This window comes from Sminthopsis crassicaudata, chromosome 1 (genome assembly GCF_048593235.1).
Source record: "Sminthopsis crassicaudata isolate SCR6 chromosome 1, ASM4859323v1, whole genome shotgun sequence".
NCBI lineage: Eukaryota > Metazoa > Chordata > Mammalia > Dasyuromorphia > Dasyuridae > Sminthopsis > Sminthopsis crassicaudata.
In genome coordinates this window covers 738782059-738798044 of record NC_133617.1, presented here as the reverse complement: position 1 = coordinate 738798044, position 15986 = coordinate 738782059, and the positions used below count along the sequence as shown (strand labels likewise).

The 15986-nt window shown below is 45.3% G+C and overlaps 1 protein-coding gene across 1 annotated transcript in view; it reads right to left on the bottom strand.

Moving 5' to 3' along the window:
* DNAH12 (dynein axonemal heavy chain 12) overlaps positions 1 to 15986 on the bottom strand; it is a 125652-nt gene that overhangs the window by 88577 nt on the left and 21089 nt on the right. Inside the window, 9 exon segments of the mRNA XM_074284299.1 lie at positions 4274 to 4468; positions 5469 to 5669; positions 6278 to 6463; positions 8435 to 8678; positions 9468 to 9661; positions 11031 to 11165; positions 11562 to 11687; positions 13524 to 13659; positions 15565 to 15743. Of these exon segments, the coding sequence (XP_074140400.1) occupies positions 4274 to 4468; positions 5469 to 5669; positions 6278 to 6463; positions 8435 to 8678; positions 9468 to 9661; positions 11031 to 11165; positions 11562 to 11687; positions 13524 to 13659; positions 15565 to 15743 (1596 nt within the window).

Here is a 15986-nt window from a genome sequence, read left to right as displayed (position 1 = left end):
CCCCCAAGCCCTAGAAGCTTCTCCCTCCCCCTCACCACCTTCCCTCTGGCCATCCCCCAAGCCCTAGAAGCTTCTCCCTCCCCCTCACCACCTTCCCTCTGACCATCCCCCAAGCCCTAGAAGCTTCTCCCTCCCCCTCACCACCTTCCCTCTGACCATCCCCCAAGCCCTAGAAGCTTCTCCCTCCCCCTCACCACCTTCCCTCTGGCCATCCCCCAGACCTAGAACCTTCTCCCTCCCCCTCACCACCTTCCCTCTGACCATCCCCCAAGCCCTAGAAGCTTCTCCCTCCCCCTCACCACCTTCCCTCTGACCATCCCCCAAGCCCTAGAAGCTTCTCCCTCCCCCTCACCACCTTCCCTCTGACCATCCCCCAAGCCCTAGAAGCTTCTCCCTCCCCCTCACCACCTTCCCTCTGACCATCCCCCAGACCTAGAACCTTCTCCCTCCCCCTCACCACCTTCCCTCTGACCATCCCCCAAGCCCTAGAAGCTTCTCCCTCCCCCTCACCACCTTCCCTCTGGCCATCCCCCAGACCTAGAAGCTTCTCCCTCCCCCTCACCACCTTCCCTCTGGCCATCCCCCAGACCTAGAACCTTCTCCCTCCCCCTCACCACCTTCCCTCTGACCATCCCCCAAGCCCTAGAAGCTTCTCCCTCCCCCTCACCACCTTCCCTCTGGCCATCCCCCAGACCTAGAACCTTTTCCCTCCCCCTCACCACCTTCCCTCTGGCCATCCCCCAGACCTAGAACCTTCTCCCTCCCCCTCACCACCTTTCCTCTGACCATCCCCCAAGCCCTAGAAGCTTCTCCCTCCCCCTCACCACCTTCCCTCTGGCCATCCCCCAGACCTAGAACCTTTTCCCTCCCCCTCACCACCTTCCCTCTGGCCATCCCCCAGACCTAGAACCTTCTCCCTCCCCCTCACCACCTTTCCTCTGACCATCCCCCAAGCCCTAGAAGCTTCTCCCTCCCCCTCACCACCTTCCCTCTGACCATCCCCCAAGCCCTAGAAGCTTCTCCCTCCCCCTCACCACCTTCCCTCTGGCCATCCCCCAGACCTAGAAGCTTCTCCCTCCCCCTCACCACCTTCCCTCTGACCATCCCCCAAGCCCTAGAAGCTTCTCCCTCCCCCTCACCACCTTCCCTCTGACCATCCCCCAAGCCCTAGAAGCTTCTCCCTCCCCCTCACCACCTTCCCTCTGACCATCCCCCAAGCCCTAGAAGCTTCTCCCTCCCCCTCACCACCTTCCCTCTGACCATCCCCCAAGCCCTAGAAGCTTCTCCCTCCCCCTCACCACCTTCCCTCTGGCCATCCCCCAGACCTAGAACCTTCTCCCTCCCCCTCACCACCTTCCCTCTGACCATCCCCCAAGCCCTAGAAGCTTCTCCCTCCCCCTCACCACCTTCCCTCTGGCCATCCCCCAGACCTAGAACCTTCTCCCTCCCCCTCACCACCTTTCCTCTGACCATCCCCCAAGCCCTAGAAGCTTCTCCCTCCCCCTCACCACCTTCCCTCTGACCATCCCCCAAGCCCTAGAAGCTTCTCCCTCCCCCTCACCACCACCTTCCCTCTGGCCATCCCCCAGACCTAGAACCTTCTCCCTCCCCCTCACCACCTTCCCTCTGACCATCCCCCAAGCCCTAGAAGCTTCTCCCTCCCCCTCACCACCTTCCCTCTGACCATCCCCCAAGCCCTAGAAGCTTCTCCCTCCTCCTCACCACCTTCCCTCTGGCCATCCCCCAAGCCCTAGAAGCTTCTCCCTCCCCCTCACCACCTTCCCTCTGGCCATCCCCCAGACCTAGAACCTTCTCCCTCCCCCTCACCACCTTCCCTCTGGCCATCCCCCAGACCTAGAACCTTCTCCCTCCCCCTCACCACCTTCCCTCTGACCATCCCCCAAGCCCTAGAAGCTTCTCCCTCCCCCTCACCACCTTCCCTCTGGCCATCCCCCAGACCTAGAACCTTCTCCCTCCCCCTCACCACCTTCCCTCTGACCATCCCCCAAGCCCTAGAAGCTTCTCCCTCCCCCTCACCACCTTCCCTCTGGCCATCCCCCAGACCTAGAACCTTCTCCCTCCCCCTCACCACCTTCCCTCTGACCATCCCCCAAGCCCTAGAAGCTTCTCCCTCCTCCTCACCACCTTCCCTCTGGCCATCCCCCAGACCTAGAACCTTCTCCCTCCCCCTCACCACCTTCCCTCTGACCATCCCCCAAGCCCTAGAAGCTTCTCCCTCCCCCTCACCACCTTCCCTCTGGCCATCCCCCAGACCTAGAACCTTCTCCCTCCCCCTCACCACCTTCCCTCTGACCATCCCCCAAGCCCTAGAAGCTTCTCCCTCCCCCTCACCACCTTCCCTCTGACCATCCCCCAGACCTAGAACCTTCTCCCTCCCCCTCACCACCTTCCCTCTGACCATCCCCCAAGCCCTAGAAGCTTCTCCCTCCCCCTCACCACCTTCCCTCTGGCCATCCCCCAAGCCCTAGAAGCTTCTCCCTCCCCCTCACCACCTTCCCTCTGACCATCCCCCAAGCCCTAGAAGCTTCTCCCTCCCCCTCACCACCTTCCCTCTGGCCTTCCCCCAAGCCCTAGAAGCTTCTCCCTCCCCCTCACCACCTTCCCTCTGACCATCCCCCAAGCCCTAGAAGCTTCTCCCTCCCCCTCACCACCTTCCCTCTGGCCTTCCCCCAAGCCCTAGAAGCTTCTCCCTCCCCCTCACCACCTTCCCTCTGGCCATCCCCCAGACCTAGAACCTTCTCCCTCCCCCTCACCACCTTTCCTCTGACCATCCCCCAAGCCCTAGAAGCTTCTCCCTCCCCCTCACCACCTTCCCTCTGACCATCCCCCAAGCCCTAGAAGCTTCTCCCTCCCCCTCACCACCTTCCCTCTGACCATCCCCCAGACCTAGAAGCTTCTCCCTCCCCCTCACCACCTTCCCTCTGACCATCCCCCAAGCCCTAGAACCTTCTCCCTCCCCCTCACCACCTTCCCTCTGACCATCCCCCAAGCCCTAGAACCTTCTCCCTCCCCCTCACCACCTTCCTTCTGGCCTTCCCCCAGGCCCTAGAACTTTCTCCCTCCCCCTCACCACCTTTCTCTGGCCTTCCCCCAGGCCCAGAACCCTGTCCTTCCTCATCACCAGTCCCAGCCTCCTTTCAAGTCCCTGCTAAAATCCCCCTCTATCCCCATCCTGTCTCCCACACAGGGTCTTGCATGTTTCTCACATGTTTGTTTTCGTGTCTCCCCTGTTACAGACTGTACTCCCACAAAGCAAGGACTGTCTTACTTTTCTTTGTGTTTCTAGCACTGGCAAAGCCTGGCACATAGTAGGTGCTTGATATGTGTTTACTGATGGTTATGCTCCTGTGACTGGAGCTCAGCCAATTAAGCTAGGTGGACAAGGTGGAGTCCCCCCAGGAGGAGGGGGCTCCGAGATCTATCTGCAGACATCCCCCCAAGCCACCTCCTGAAGACTGACCGATGGCTCCATCACCCACAGCTGCACACAGGCCCACAGAGGGCCTGGCGCTGCCCAGCACTGCCCCTCAGGGGGATGCAGCCTCCTAACTGCCCGGGGGAAGGTGTGGCTAGTCCAGTGCTGAGCTTTGTAACTAAATATGCCCAAGATATGGCCCCCAAAATAACTGGAGCTCAGGGAAGAGATCACAGCAGCACACAGATGTGGGAGCCGCCTGCATGTGAATAATAACTAAAGCCAAAGGCTTTATGAATGCGGACTCAGAGGGAGAGAACGTGGAGTCAGAAGGAAACAGGACCATGGACAGAGCCTTAAGGGACAGGGGACCTGACAGTCAGGGTTCAGCAGGGGGGAGAACCAGGCCTGGGCTTGTAAGGTGAGAGAGGGTGGGGGCCAATCATGTCTAAAGCAGGGGCCATCGCGCAGTCACAAGGACAGTCTCAGCAGAGGGAGAGAAGTCAGATCACTCAGGAGTTTAAAGTGTGGCTGGTGAGACATAAAGCAGCCGGCGCGGCCTTGGCTAGAAAGTGGGGGTGTCCAGGGTAACAGCGAGGGCCGGTAGCAGGGCCAGAGGAAGCAGGACACACACAAATATCTGAAGATGAAAACATGGATTGAGAGGCAGCTGGGAGGCCCAGCGGATAGAACCTGGCTCCCGGGGTCAGGGGGATGTGAGTTACCAGCTGTGTGACCCTGGGCAGGTCACTTAACCCAGACTGCCTCCCTCTCGGCAGAATAGCAAGGGTGAAGGCCAGCCTTTGCTACTCAGAGCGGCCAGCCCAAGGCCCCTACCTTGGGGTCTTTGGCACAGTATCTCATGACGTCCCTCCAGTGTCTGTCCACGGTCTGAAACTGCCGCCCTTCCTCGGGCATCTGCTGCATGATGTCTTCGGAGCAGAAGATAGGCTCCAGATATAGCCACTGGGCCTGCACCTTCAGCCACTCATCAATGGTTTCTTGGATTCGGATCAAACGGTCCTCCCAGGACTTCAAAGAAAAGAGTTCCCAGTTATGTAGCAGTGACCTCTCTGAGCCCCCTGGCCCAGCGGAATGGGGACAAACCACAGCATGTGTCCCATGAGTCAGTGGGAAGCGTCAGGTGCTCTGCCACCCTCAATCTAAATGGCCAGAGAGGACTTCCCAGCCTTCCAGAAGCATTAGAATACAGTCTGGCCGGGGGGTCCAAGCCAGAGAACGAGCAGCTTCTGAAGGTTAGTTACCCCAGGAGGATTTGGTTAGTTTTCATTATTTAATTTATAGTGGGATTGGCTGTGGGAGATAATAAACTGTTCTCCTAGGCTGTGGACCTTCTGGACTGAGACCCTGGTGCATCGGTCTGGACAGCCTCCTCTGCCCCTCAGAACTCCTCTACATCTAAGTAGTGAGACGCAGGGAGTGAGGAGGGGAAATATGGCAGCTCCCCCTCATCGATAGCATCACAGAAAATGAGACAAAAAATTAAAAACAAAGAAAAAGAAAATGAGACAAGGCATTTTAACATACTAATGAACTCAGAGAAACATGGGAAGCCTTGTGTGAGGGGAGGCAAAGCTAAGAGAGTCAAAAGAACAGAATGAGAAAATATACATTCATACACATCTACAGATACGTATGCATGCACACACACACTCACGTATGTATGTATGTATTAATGCAATGACCAATGTCAATACCATACAATAATCAAAGCTAAAAGGCCCATCCTTGTTTTCTGTTACAAAAGAGGGATCTCCTATGAGATGATTTTGCTTAAGCGTCTTCAGGCCATACAGGGAGGCTTGTAGGGGGGGTTGTTTGGGAGTATCTGCTGCATCAAGACCAAAAAAAACCCTATTTTTAAAATATTCAAATTCTAAAAATAAATTTGGGGGTTGGAGGCGGTCGGTGATATCTGTTCTCCCTTCCTCATAAACCCATAGTGATCATGCCTATAGAAATGAAAAAAGAGCAAAGGGAATGACCGGGCCAGAAGCTACTTTAACTCTACCTTGATCTCTTTTTCAAATGGCTTAATGAAGGGTGAGCCTCTCATGGTCTGAGTTTTGATGATCTGTTCATCCAGGATGGCCTGAATCTCATCCACAGCGGAGAGGATGCTGACCCCAGTCTCCCGATACGGACTGATGTGAAAAGTGATGTCATCCCATGTGTCTATCATCGTGTGCATGGCTTTCTCCAAGGAAAATTCCTAGCAAGAGAAATAGGTTGTAGTCAAGGTTCCGGATTGGTTTCTGTTTTTTCTGGAGCAAAGGACCTGAATTCTAATCATGGTTCAGTAAGTCACTATTCATATGATGCTAAAAAAGGCACTTAACCTTTCCCATTTCCCCATTTAGACAATCCCAGTCTTACTCTAGAAAGGACCTCTGAGACAAGCTCAACCAGCTTCCTCACTTTCCAGATGACGCCTCTGAGGAATCTCTGCTCCTTTCTAATATTTATAGAATATTCTAAGATTTTCAAAGCATTTATAAATATATCCTGTTAATCTTTATAATAACCTAATGAGGTAGCTGCTATTATTACCTTATTTTTGTAGATAAAGTGGAGAGAGGTTCAACTCAGGTCTTCCTGACGCTAACCACTGCACTACTCAGCTGTCCCCCAAACATAAAGTAATAATGTGATACATGATTAGACACCAAGGAATTTATTTATACTGCTATGATAGTCCAATTTCTAGTCAGTATCATATAGATCAAAAAAGATTGCTCCCCCATATCCTACCAAAGACACGACAGGGGCAGTAATACCAACCTTCACTGGGTTCTCATTTTTAATACCTTTCCTGCTTACCTTGCTCGCTCCAGCACTGATGACTTCAAATTTGTCCAGAAATGGTTCGAGGTTTAACTTTAATACTTTTCTGAGCGTGGTCCCTGAATCCGGAGTTAAATCAAATCCTGCAATTTCCGACATCTCTTTCCAGTGGCGAGCTCTCAAACCTGGATTACACAGGATGCTGACAGTAGGGATGTTTTCCTAATTATGAGGAAAACATTAGTTTTATTATTAAAAATCAATGCAGTATTGTTTACTTTCACTGAGATACACATTTTAAAGATATAACCAAATATAAACATTCAATCATCTGCTCCCCCACAGCTAAGATGAATTTCTTTATATTTTTAAAAAGTTTTACTAACTTCCCAAAACAATTATTTTTAGGAACAATATTCCTATTTGTCTGCTAAGGTAACAACACTCTTTCCCTGTGATTACTTTCTTTTTTTTCCCCTTTTTTAAAAAAATTATTTTTAGCACACATTGTTTTCTTGATCATGTTGAGAGAAAAAAACCAGAGTAAAAAGGAAAAAACCATGGGAGAGATTAAAAAAAAAAAACAAAAAAAAAAAAAAAAAAAAAAAAAACAGAAAAAAGAAGTGAACACAGCATATGTTGATTTACATTCAGTCTTCTTGGTTCTTTTTCTGGATGCAGATGGCATTTTCTGTCCAAAGTCTATTGGATTGCTCTGGATCACTGAAGTACCGAGAAGAACCAAGTCTTTCATTGTCGATCATCACCCATTCTTGCTGTTACTGTGTACAGTGTATTCCCGATTCTGCTTGTTTCACTCAGTATCAGTTCATGTAAATCTTTCCAGGGCTTGTGATTACTTTTTCCTGGCATCTCATTCTGTTCAGCTCAGCTCCCCCTTTCCTCCAGTCTTTCTATCCTCTTCTCTTCCAGCGCATCCTTTGGAAATCCCTTTCTATCAGGAAAGCACTTCTCTTTGCTCTCCCCGCTCTTCCTGTCCCATTCTTCCCATCCCTTTGGGCACATGAAAAACTGGTGCCCTCCTTTTTCATTCCCAGAATACACTTCCATCCTTGGACACCCTCTCTAGTGCTGGACAGTCTTTCTTTCCTCCCTGCCCCCTACAGCAAAACCCGCACCTCTTCTAATCTTCCAGAACTGGGCACAAGGAGGAATAATGATCATAAATGTCTAATAACTTCCTCATTTCTGTTGCGCGCACCACCATTCTTCCAGTTTCCCAGCTTCTGTTATTCTCCCTCCTTGATTCAAACACCACTTAATGGTCAAACCCTATTGCTTCTGCCTCCCCTCTCCTTCCCTCTCCCGTCCCCATCTGATCTCTCCCCTCAGTGAAGGACATACGGAGTTAGCACAAGTGAAGTGTATCCCCACAAACATAGCGGACACAAGGAGTGGCCTGGAACCAAGAACAACAATGAGGGAGGGGGGCCTGATCCCCCAAATCTGGTGCTGGCATCTATGGGACCTCAAAGGAAGAAGGCAAAACCCTCTGTTATACTGATCAGATCTCTGCGAAGGATGAGCCCCCTTCACACAAAACAAGAGGCGTGAGTGGCTTGGAGACCTGGAGAGAGAACTTGCACTCGTGGAGCACAGGTGCCCTGATGAGGAGAGAAAGTCTGGCCAAATGCTAAGTGTTATCTACCACAGGCCCTCCCTTTAAGAGCTCAGCAGTGAATGTTCTAAGGGTCACTGAACAAGAAAAAGGAAGAAGAAGAGCTTTGTTAAGTGACAGAGATAAAAGGGCACGTGAGGATGGCAAGGCGACTAGCAATCCTAAAATGGAGGGGAGGGTTCTGTGAATAAGAAAGAGCAAACCCCCAAATGTTGTGCAGAAGAACTTGCGCTTGATTTACAGACACAGGGAATGGCTTGTCCCACACCTGGAGTTCACTCTTTCCTTTTGCTTCTTACAATCAAGAGTTTCCTTCAAAGCTCAGCTTGAAATTACTTCTTCCCCGAGGCCTTTCCTGATGTTCTTTGCCATTAAAAATCATCTAGAGCTTATTGGTCATGGGCTCTGTATGTACTTATAAGAGCCCATGTTTTGTTTTGCTTTTTGCCCCAATAGAACAAAAGCTCCTTGAGGGTAAGGCACGGAGAAAGCACTTTGTGACGGCTGAATGACTGAGGGGAAGCTCTCACAGGGCCCCATTACTGCTTTCCTACCTTAAAGTTTTTGATCTGTTCCATGACCGCATTACACATTATAACTGTAGGGTTATCTTTAATGTCTTCCTCTATTTTTTCATCTGTTATGGATCGTCTTCCTTTTGCCTTCCTTTTTTCTTGTGCTTCTTTCTTTTGCTTCAGTTGGAAGAATCTCAGGCTCTTGTAAACTTCTCTGAAAAATTCATCGACATCAGTCTCCATGCTTTCTCCATTAAGGTCCAGAAAGCCTCCATCCATCCACCTGGAGGGAAAGGAAGATTACAGACAATTCCTACAAGCTTTAGAGCTGGAACTTGACTATCACCTCATTAAACTCCTTCCCGTTTGATGAGGAAATTGAGGCTCAGAGAACCCAAGGGATTGCTTGAGGTCTCACAGCCAGCCAGCAGCAGAATCAAAGGGAGGACCCAGAGGTCCTGACACCGACTCCCCTGTCCATTCTACTAGATCAAGTTTCATTTGATGAACAAGAGCTCCAGACTCACAAAAGAGTTTAGATTTTATTATTCATTTGTAATTTCATCCTCACAATTCTTAGAAAGTCAAGAAAAATGCAATATGTATTGACTCTGTAAACCCTAACTAGGGATATTAAGGGAGTCATGTGGGCCCCGAATGTGTATTTCATGCTCCCCTACATCTTCTCGACAAATCTCCAAACATACAGAAAAACCACATATATACCTACAGAATCCTAACTCTGCTACTTATGGGACCATGGGCAAACACTCTGTGTCTCTACCCTTCCCATTTCTCACCCATAAAATGAAGGCAATGGTTAATAAGGTTCTAAGATTCCTTCCAGCTCTAAATCTGTGGTTTTGTGATCCTATTGTGATGAATAGCAAAATGTAAAGTTTGCACAATTTTTTTTAAAAACCCACAAATATTAATTTAGTCAAAAGTCAAGTACACAGGATTGAAATCATTTATACACAAGTCAGAGCCATTTCAAAGCACTTGATCAACCTGTGATTTGAGTTTTTCACGTTCCATTTAAATAGTCACTTCTTACCAAAGTTACAATTACCGTTTTTCTGTCCGTTGCCACTTCAAAATGAAAGAAAAGAACTTCTGATAGGGTTCAACGCTGACTTTTAACTTATCTAGTTCTGGATATTTTGTCTGTTCCCATTTAAAGAGTTCCTCTTCTTTATTAATAAAAGCTACCGTGTCTTCTGCATCCTGGATACGTTTTTGCAGCATTCTCACATCCGTCACATACTGAAAAATTAAGCAATATTTCTCTTTAAAAATATTTGGTGAGATCAGAAAAATATCATTGAATGATTCTAATAGACCAGAATATTGAGCAGGTTCAAATAAGCTTATACTTACTAAGCACGAGTAACAAGCATTTACTAAGCACCTACTGTGTGATAAGCTAGGTAGCAGTCTATCTGAGAAAGGACTGGGGGCATGGACCCCAATCTCATACTAAGCCATCTGTGAAAAACAAAGCCATCTTTGGCTGCATGGAGGGAGGTGTAGTATTCAGAACTAGACAGGAGATAAGTTTTACACGCTGCACTTTAGGAAGAATAACAGAGAAGGTAATCGGGAAGGCAATTTCAGTCTGGAGGAGAGAAACTCTTCAAGTATGTAAATGGCGACATGAATGAGAAATCTCAGACAGGGTAAACTGAGGCTTTCTAATCAGTGGGAAGGACTATAGGAAGGGCTGGTGGGCCAGACTTCATGGCAGGCTTTCATGCAGAGCCAAGATGGTTCTGGGTTAAGGCTACATTATCCAATGATAGACTAGCCTGGACAAGGCCTGTGATGCTAATTCTGGATGCTCGCTGAGGGCAGGCTGCTCCAGAAAATGTCACTGTGACAGAGCATTTGACAAGTGCCTTCTGAACTGAATAAACTAGACAAATATCCTAATTGAAAAATGTTATTACTGGGAGGAAGGGCTAAGTGGGAGCAGGAGGAGGGAGAATAGCGTGCATGATTGTATCTAAGTGTTTTAAATAGCTGAAAAAAATGTTTCCCACACAGAATAGTGACAAAATAAATTAAATCAAAGAGGGGGCAGCTAGATGGTGCAGTGGATAGAGCACCAACCCTGAAGTCAGGAGGACCCGAGTTCAAATCTGGCCCCAAACACTTAACACTTCCTAGCTGTGTGACCCTGGGCAAGTCACTTAACCCCAATTGCCTCAGGAAAAAAAAAAAAAAAAAATATATATATATATATATATATATATATATATATATATATATATATATATATATATATATATATAAATGAATCAAAGAGTGAATGGAATGACAGGATCTTAGTCTGCTTATACCATTAGTAGGAACTTAGCTTCTTAAAAAACACAAGTCTTTCTACCATTAAGTTTTGGAAATGAGACACAGAACAAGAACTGTGATTTCAATAGTACAGGGAGGGCAATCCCCATCCCAGAATAAAAGATACCTGCCCTGGAACTTCTAATCTTAGAAAGCTCTGAAGATCACTGAGATACTAAGTGATTTGTCCACAACCATATGTCTAGTGTGTGCAAGAGCCTGGACCTGCACCCAGGTCCTTATCCACCCAGGCCTGAACTAAAGCTCGAGTAGCCAGTAAGTGTCCGACCTGCTGCATCCGTTCCAATTCGGCATATTCCGTAAACTCTTCCATGCGCCGAGATGCCTTGTCAATCTCCAGAATAAGTTTCTCCCTCTTAGCCACCAAGTCATTCTCGCCTTTCCGCTTCGCGTTCTCAATTAGCTTTGTAAAATAGAATTGGGTAGTTTTAATGACCTCATTACATTTAGAAAATATGCCAAAGAAATATCTGTGAGTGTAGTAATGAAAACAGAGAGAGCTGCAATGATATATAGGAAAAAATATTATTGACTCCAAGTTATCATAATTCCAAATTATAAACATGCAGGACTGTCGAACTCTCTGTGTGAGCTCATTTTACACAATTATTTTTCCAATCAATAGATAATCAATAAATATTTATTAAGCCAATGATATATACCAGGCACCATGCTAGCTGCCCTATTTTAACTTTCCTTCAAAACCATGACAAATTATTTTAAATGTTGACTTACTGGCCATGCCCCATGAACACCAGTAATGTCCTGAGAGCAAGCAGCACACTAGAAATATACTTACATCATCATTGTCATTAAAGATAGGATTGATGTTCCGGGGCCAAAGGAGAACAGAGGCATTTAAATCTAAATCTTCGGGGGGAAATATAAAGACGTCCAAAAAGTAATTCATTCGGCGCTGGCATTCCTACAAAAGAAATGAAAATTTCTATTTTTGTCTTAGTATAATATACTATACAGTAAATCTAAGCCTTTTTTTAAAAAATGGAAATAGAATTTCATGTTCCAGCACTGACTAATAATTTTTTAAATTTCATTTTCAATTAACAAACATTTTCTCTCCACCAATGGAGGTTCTTAATAATTAGGCATACATTAGTTGGTATTCTTTCCAAGTTTCCAAGAGCAGAGGCCCAGACTCATCCTCTGTGACCTCAATTGCTTTCCCCTTACCCACGGACCACAGAAATTTAGCTCTAGCAGATTCCTCTGCATCCTTGTTTTAGAGACAAAGGACCTGGACCCAGAGATTGAGAGCAAGTAGCCATAGTAACCCAGCAGCAATAAGAGAGCAAAGCCAGGCCTCAGACCCATGTGTCCTAACTCCAAAGAGCATCTTTCCACTAGGCTGTGAGCTCCGTATGGACTAGCCACAGCCTCTCACTTTTTTTTGTCTTGATATTTATCCCCAGCAAATGTCTTGAACATAGTAGGTACTTAATAAATGTTTGTTGAATTGAATTGCTCCTTAAAATAGAGTTTCATTGGGCCTGGTACATAGTACGGTGGACAGAGCACTGGACTTGAGTCAAAAAGACCTGAGTTCAAATATAGCCTCAGATACTTGCAAGTTCTGGGACTCCAGGTCACTTGGCATCTGTCTGCCTCAGTTTCCTCATCTTTAAAAGGGGGATCATAAAAAACTTAGCTCCCAAAGTTGCTGTGAGGATTAAATGAGATAATATGCAGAGTGATTGGTGTATGTGTGTGTGTGTGTGTGTGTGTGTGTGTATATATATATATATATATATATATATATATATATATATATATATATATAAATATCTGTGTGTGTGTGTGTGTGTGTGTGTAAATAAACTCTTGTTTTTGCTTGCTAGCACCTCCTTACTATGGTAATACTTTCCAACCACCTGAATTCTCTACTCCTTCATCCCCAGATCCAAAAGATGAGTTTTCATTGTCTCTTTCAAGGGTCCAAGTTTTCACAACATTCTTGGACATCTCGCCTCCCCCCCCTCTCTTCGTGCCCTCCCCCAGCTTTCCAGCTCCCTTTTAGCTACTGGGTTCTCCATTAAAATGTAAACTTCTTGAGGGCAGAATTGCCTTATTTATTAATTATCATTTATTAATTTAATTATTATTTATTAATTGTCTTATTTGCTTGTATTTGTTTCTCTAGCCCCTAGCATCGTATCTAGAACATAGTAAGAGCTTAATCAAGGTTTTAGTATCCCTTTATCTAGTAGGCACTTCAAAAATGCTTGTGGATTGACTAAACTGAATTAAAGGAAGGTCTTTTAAATCAACTTATTTGATAGACTAGAGAGGCTAGACGTTTTCCTCTTGAGTTGGGCAATATTTGCAAAGAAAAGAAAAGTGATGTAGGATTTGTTGGTGTTATGCCCCTCGTAGCACAAATGATCAAAATTTGATTGAATGACTTCACTGATGTTTAAATCTATCACTCAATCAGCAAGCACTTATGAAGCACCTACTATGTACCAGGAACAGTATTAGTTATTATGGATACAACAAAGACAAAAACCAAAAGTATCTCCTGCCCTCAAAAAACTTAAATTCTATAGGGAGAAATAAGTAGAAATATAAGCAAATATGAAATATGTAAATAGAAACATAATGGGCCTTGAGCTGAGCTGGAAGTTTATAAAGAACTGAAGATTTGGATCTTTTGCACCAAGTACAAAAATACTACAAAAGACAAAAAAAAAAAATCTACCTGTATAAATAACACCTGAAAAAACAATAATGACAAACACTGTACCTGGATTCTTAATGCCAGTTTCTGGACACCTTGAGTCCTGGCATTTTCCACATAGCTTATCAATTCCATCATTTCTTCTGTTGTGTCAGGAACTTTCAGGGCATGCTCTTTGATATTTTCAAATTCGAGGCAAATACTGTAAATGACACAATAGTTTTCTGGAGACCACTTTGTACTAAATGCAATGAATGTGAATTACTAAAACTATCACAGTTTAGAAGATAATTACTTGGTTTCTAATCACCCAGCATGGCCCAGAAAGTGCTGGGCTCTGAGGGGAAAGCAGAACTGAATCAGTTCAGAAAAAACTCGAGATGCACAAAGTTAGAGATCCACCTCAAAGGTTGATAGTGACTATTTGTGTCCAAACTCTGGCAACGCATCCCAAACTTGTATTGGTCTAATTAGTCATAATCAGACAGACATACTGTAACTCAACTCAGATATAATGATCTCATTTTGGTCCTCTCTGAGAATAGAGGACAACAACCAATCAATTTTGTTTCTAACACGTTACTCTTTCTTCAAAGAAAACTATTTATCTGGGGAAAAAAAGGTCAAGCCCGGCCTTTTACGAACCATGCAATAGAAGTTGATTTTCCAGGAACAGTAATGGGTTCGTATTGATCTATTCAGCCCTGGTGATCAATGGCTTTTACCTTTTGCAAAATGATTGGTTGGGGCTGGGTGAGGTTTTACTCTCCATCAAGACCTTATTGCCACCCATAACTCATTAATAACTACACTGAAACTAGAAAGTACTCAGAAAGGGGGACTTTTAGTACCTCCAAAATCTAAACTTCCATTTTCTTAGATACAAATTGTTTCAATGTGCCATGGACTGTGAACATTTTTCTCTGTGTGATACATATATAAATATGGTTGTGTATCTATGTATGTATGTGTTATTCACATACACACACACAGAAGAAATAAGTAATACAATTCCTCCTTCCTTTATGTAATCATATACACACACACTTCTCCCTGATTAGAAACACTGATCAGAAAAAAAGAATTCTGAAATATCTGGGGCATTTTCCCACCTCCTAAATCCTCACCCTTCTCTTCCCTTCTGAAACTATCTACAAGAAACATGGGAGTTTTTCAAAGAAAGGAAGTGGTCACGGATTAATGTGAAATGTACTAACAAGGTCCTTGTCTCTTTATCCTGGGTCAGCTCTTCTCAGAGAAGCCTCATTAATTTGTTTAAAGGACATGGAATTTCCAAAATATCCTAGGCTCTCCTCCCCCCATTAGCAGACACTCATTCCCACACACAAGGACTTTGGGGGGATTTAAGGGGAGACCAAATCTGAGATTTCATTAGCACAGTGAATTCCAACAAGGAAACTCCCTATGCAGACATAGCTCAGTGCCTTCTCTGTAATTTATAGTTACAGAAAGTTGCCTGGAAAACAGAGGAGTGAAGCAATGTCTCAGATAAAGAACATGAGTCCAGAATTTGACGATTCTTCCATTTCTCGGGGGTACACCATTAACGACCCTTCCACGCTACTGTATTCCGAATGGCAAAGACCTCATGTGTTCTTGACAGAATCAATCAGAGGTCACAGGTTAGTACACTAACCTGGTTCCCAAAGAAATTATGAGTGCAGATCACCCCAACTTGCAAAGCACCTGACCAAAAAAAAAAAATCACTAAAAAAATAAAAAAGTGACCTTAAAGAAAGCTAGGTCTCAAAAGATTCCTACAGTTCAAGCTACTCATAAATTAGCCCCAGCTACAACCAACACACATCTCAGCAAGGAGTGACTTTCAGTTCTAGAGTTAAGGAAAAAGTTATTCAAATCCAACAGTCTCCCCAAGATGTAAAATTAACCAGAAATATGAATTATTTGGGTTCCCCTTCCTTTGAAAGAGAAGGGGGGAGAAGAGAAAGGAAAGGAGGGAAGAAGAAGAAGATGTGCAATGCCCAATGCTGACATTAGCTGGGATCATCCAAGAGTTAATATGAACCAAAGATTGGCTCCATTCCTAGAATTCAATATATGACTTGGGTAAAATCATTCTACTCACCTTTCATTCTCATTTCTGTGCTTTGTAGCTATGTCATTCAAGAGTAAATTGGAATAGCTTTTTACTTTTTTCACCAGGCCTTGCTTCAAATCATCACAGTCCAAACGTACCATGGGGAAATGAGCCAAATGTGGCAGCAACATGATTTCTTTAGCAAGGTTTAAAAATTCTTCTATCAGCTTAAAAATCAGACATGAGAAAAGATGTTGCAAATGAATGAGCAAATCATAATTTATTACTGATTTTTAAAAAGGTTATATGTAGAATTTAAGTGAAATCCTCATCCTATTGATTTATAATTATAAGCTAATTTTTTATAATTGCCTTCAATATTTCTTCCATGGGCACAATAATGGACAGTTGGTAGAGCTGTGAATTGGACCAATCATTTTGGAAAGAAATGTGAAGCTGAAATGTTAATG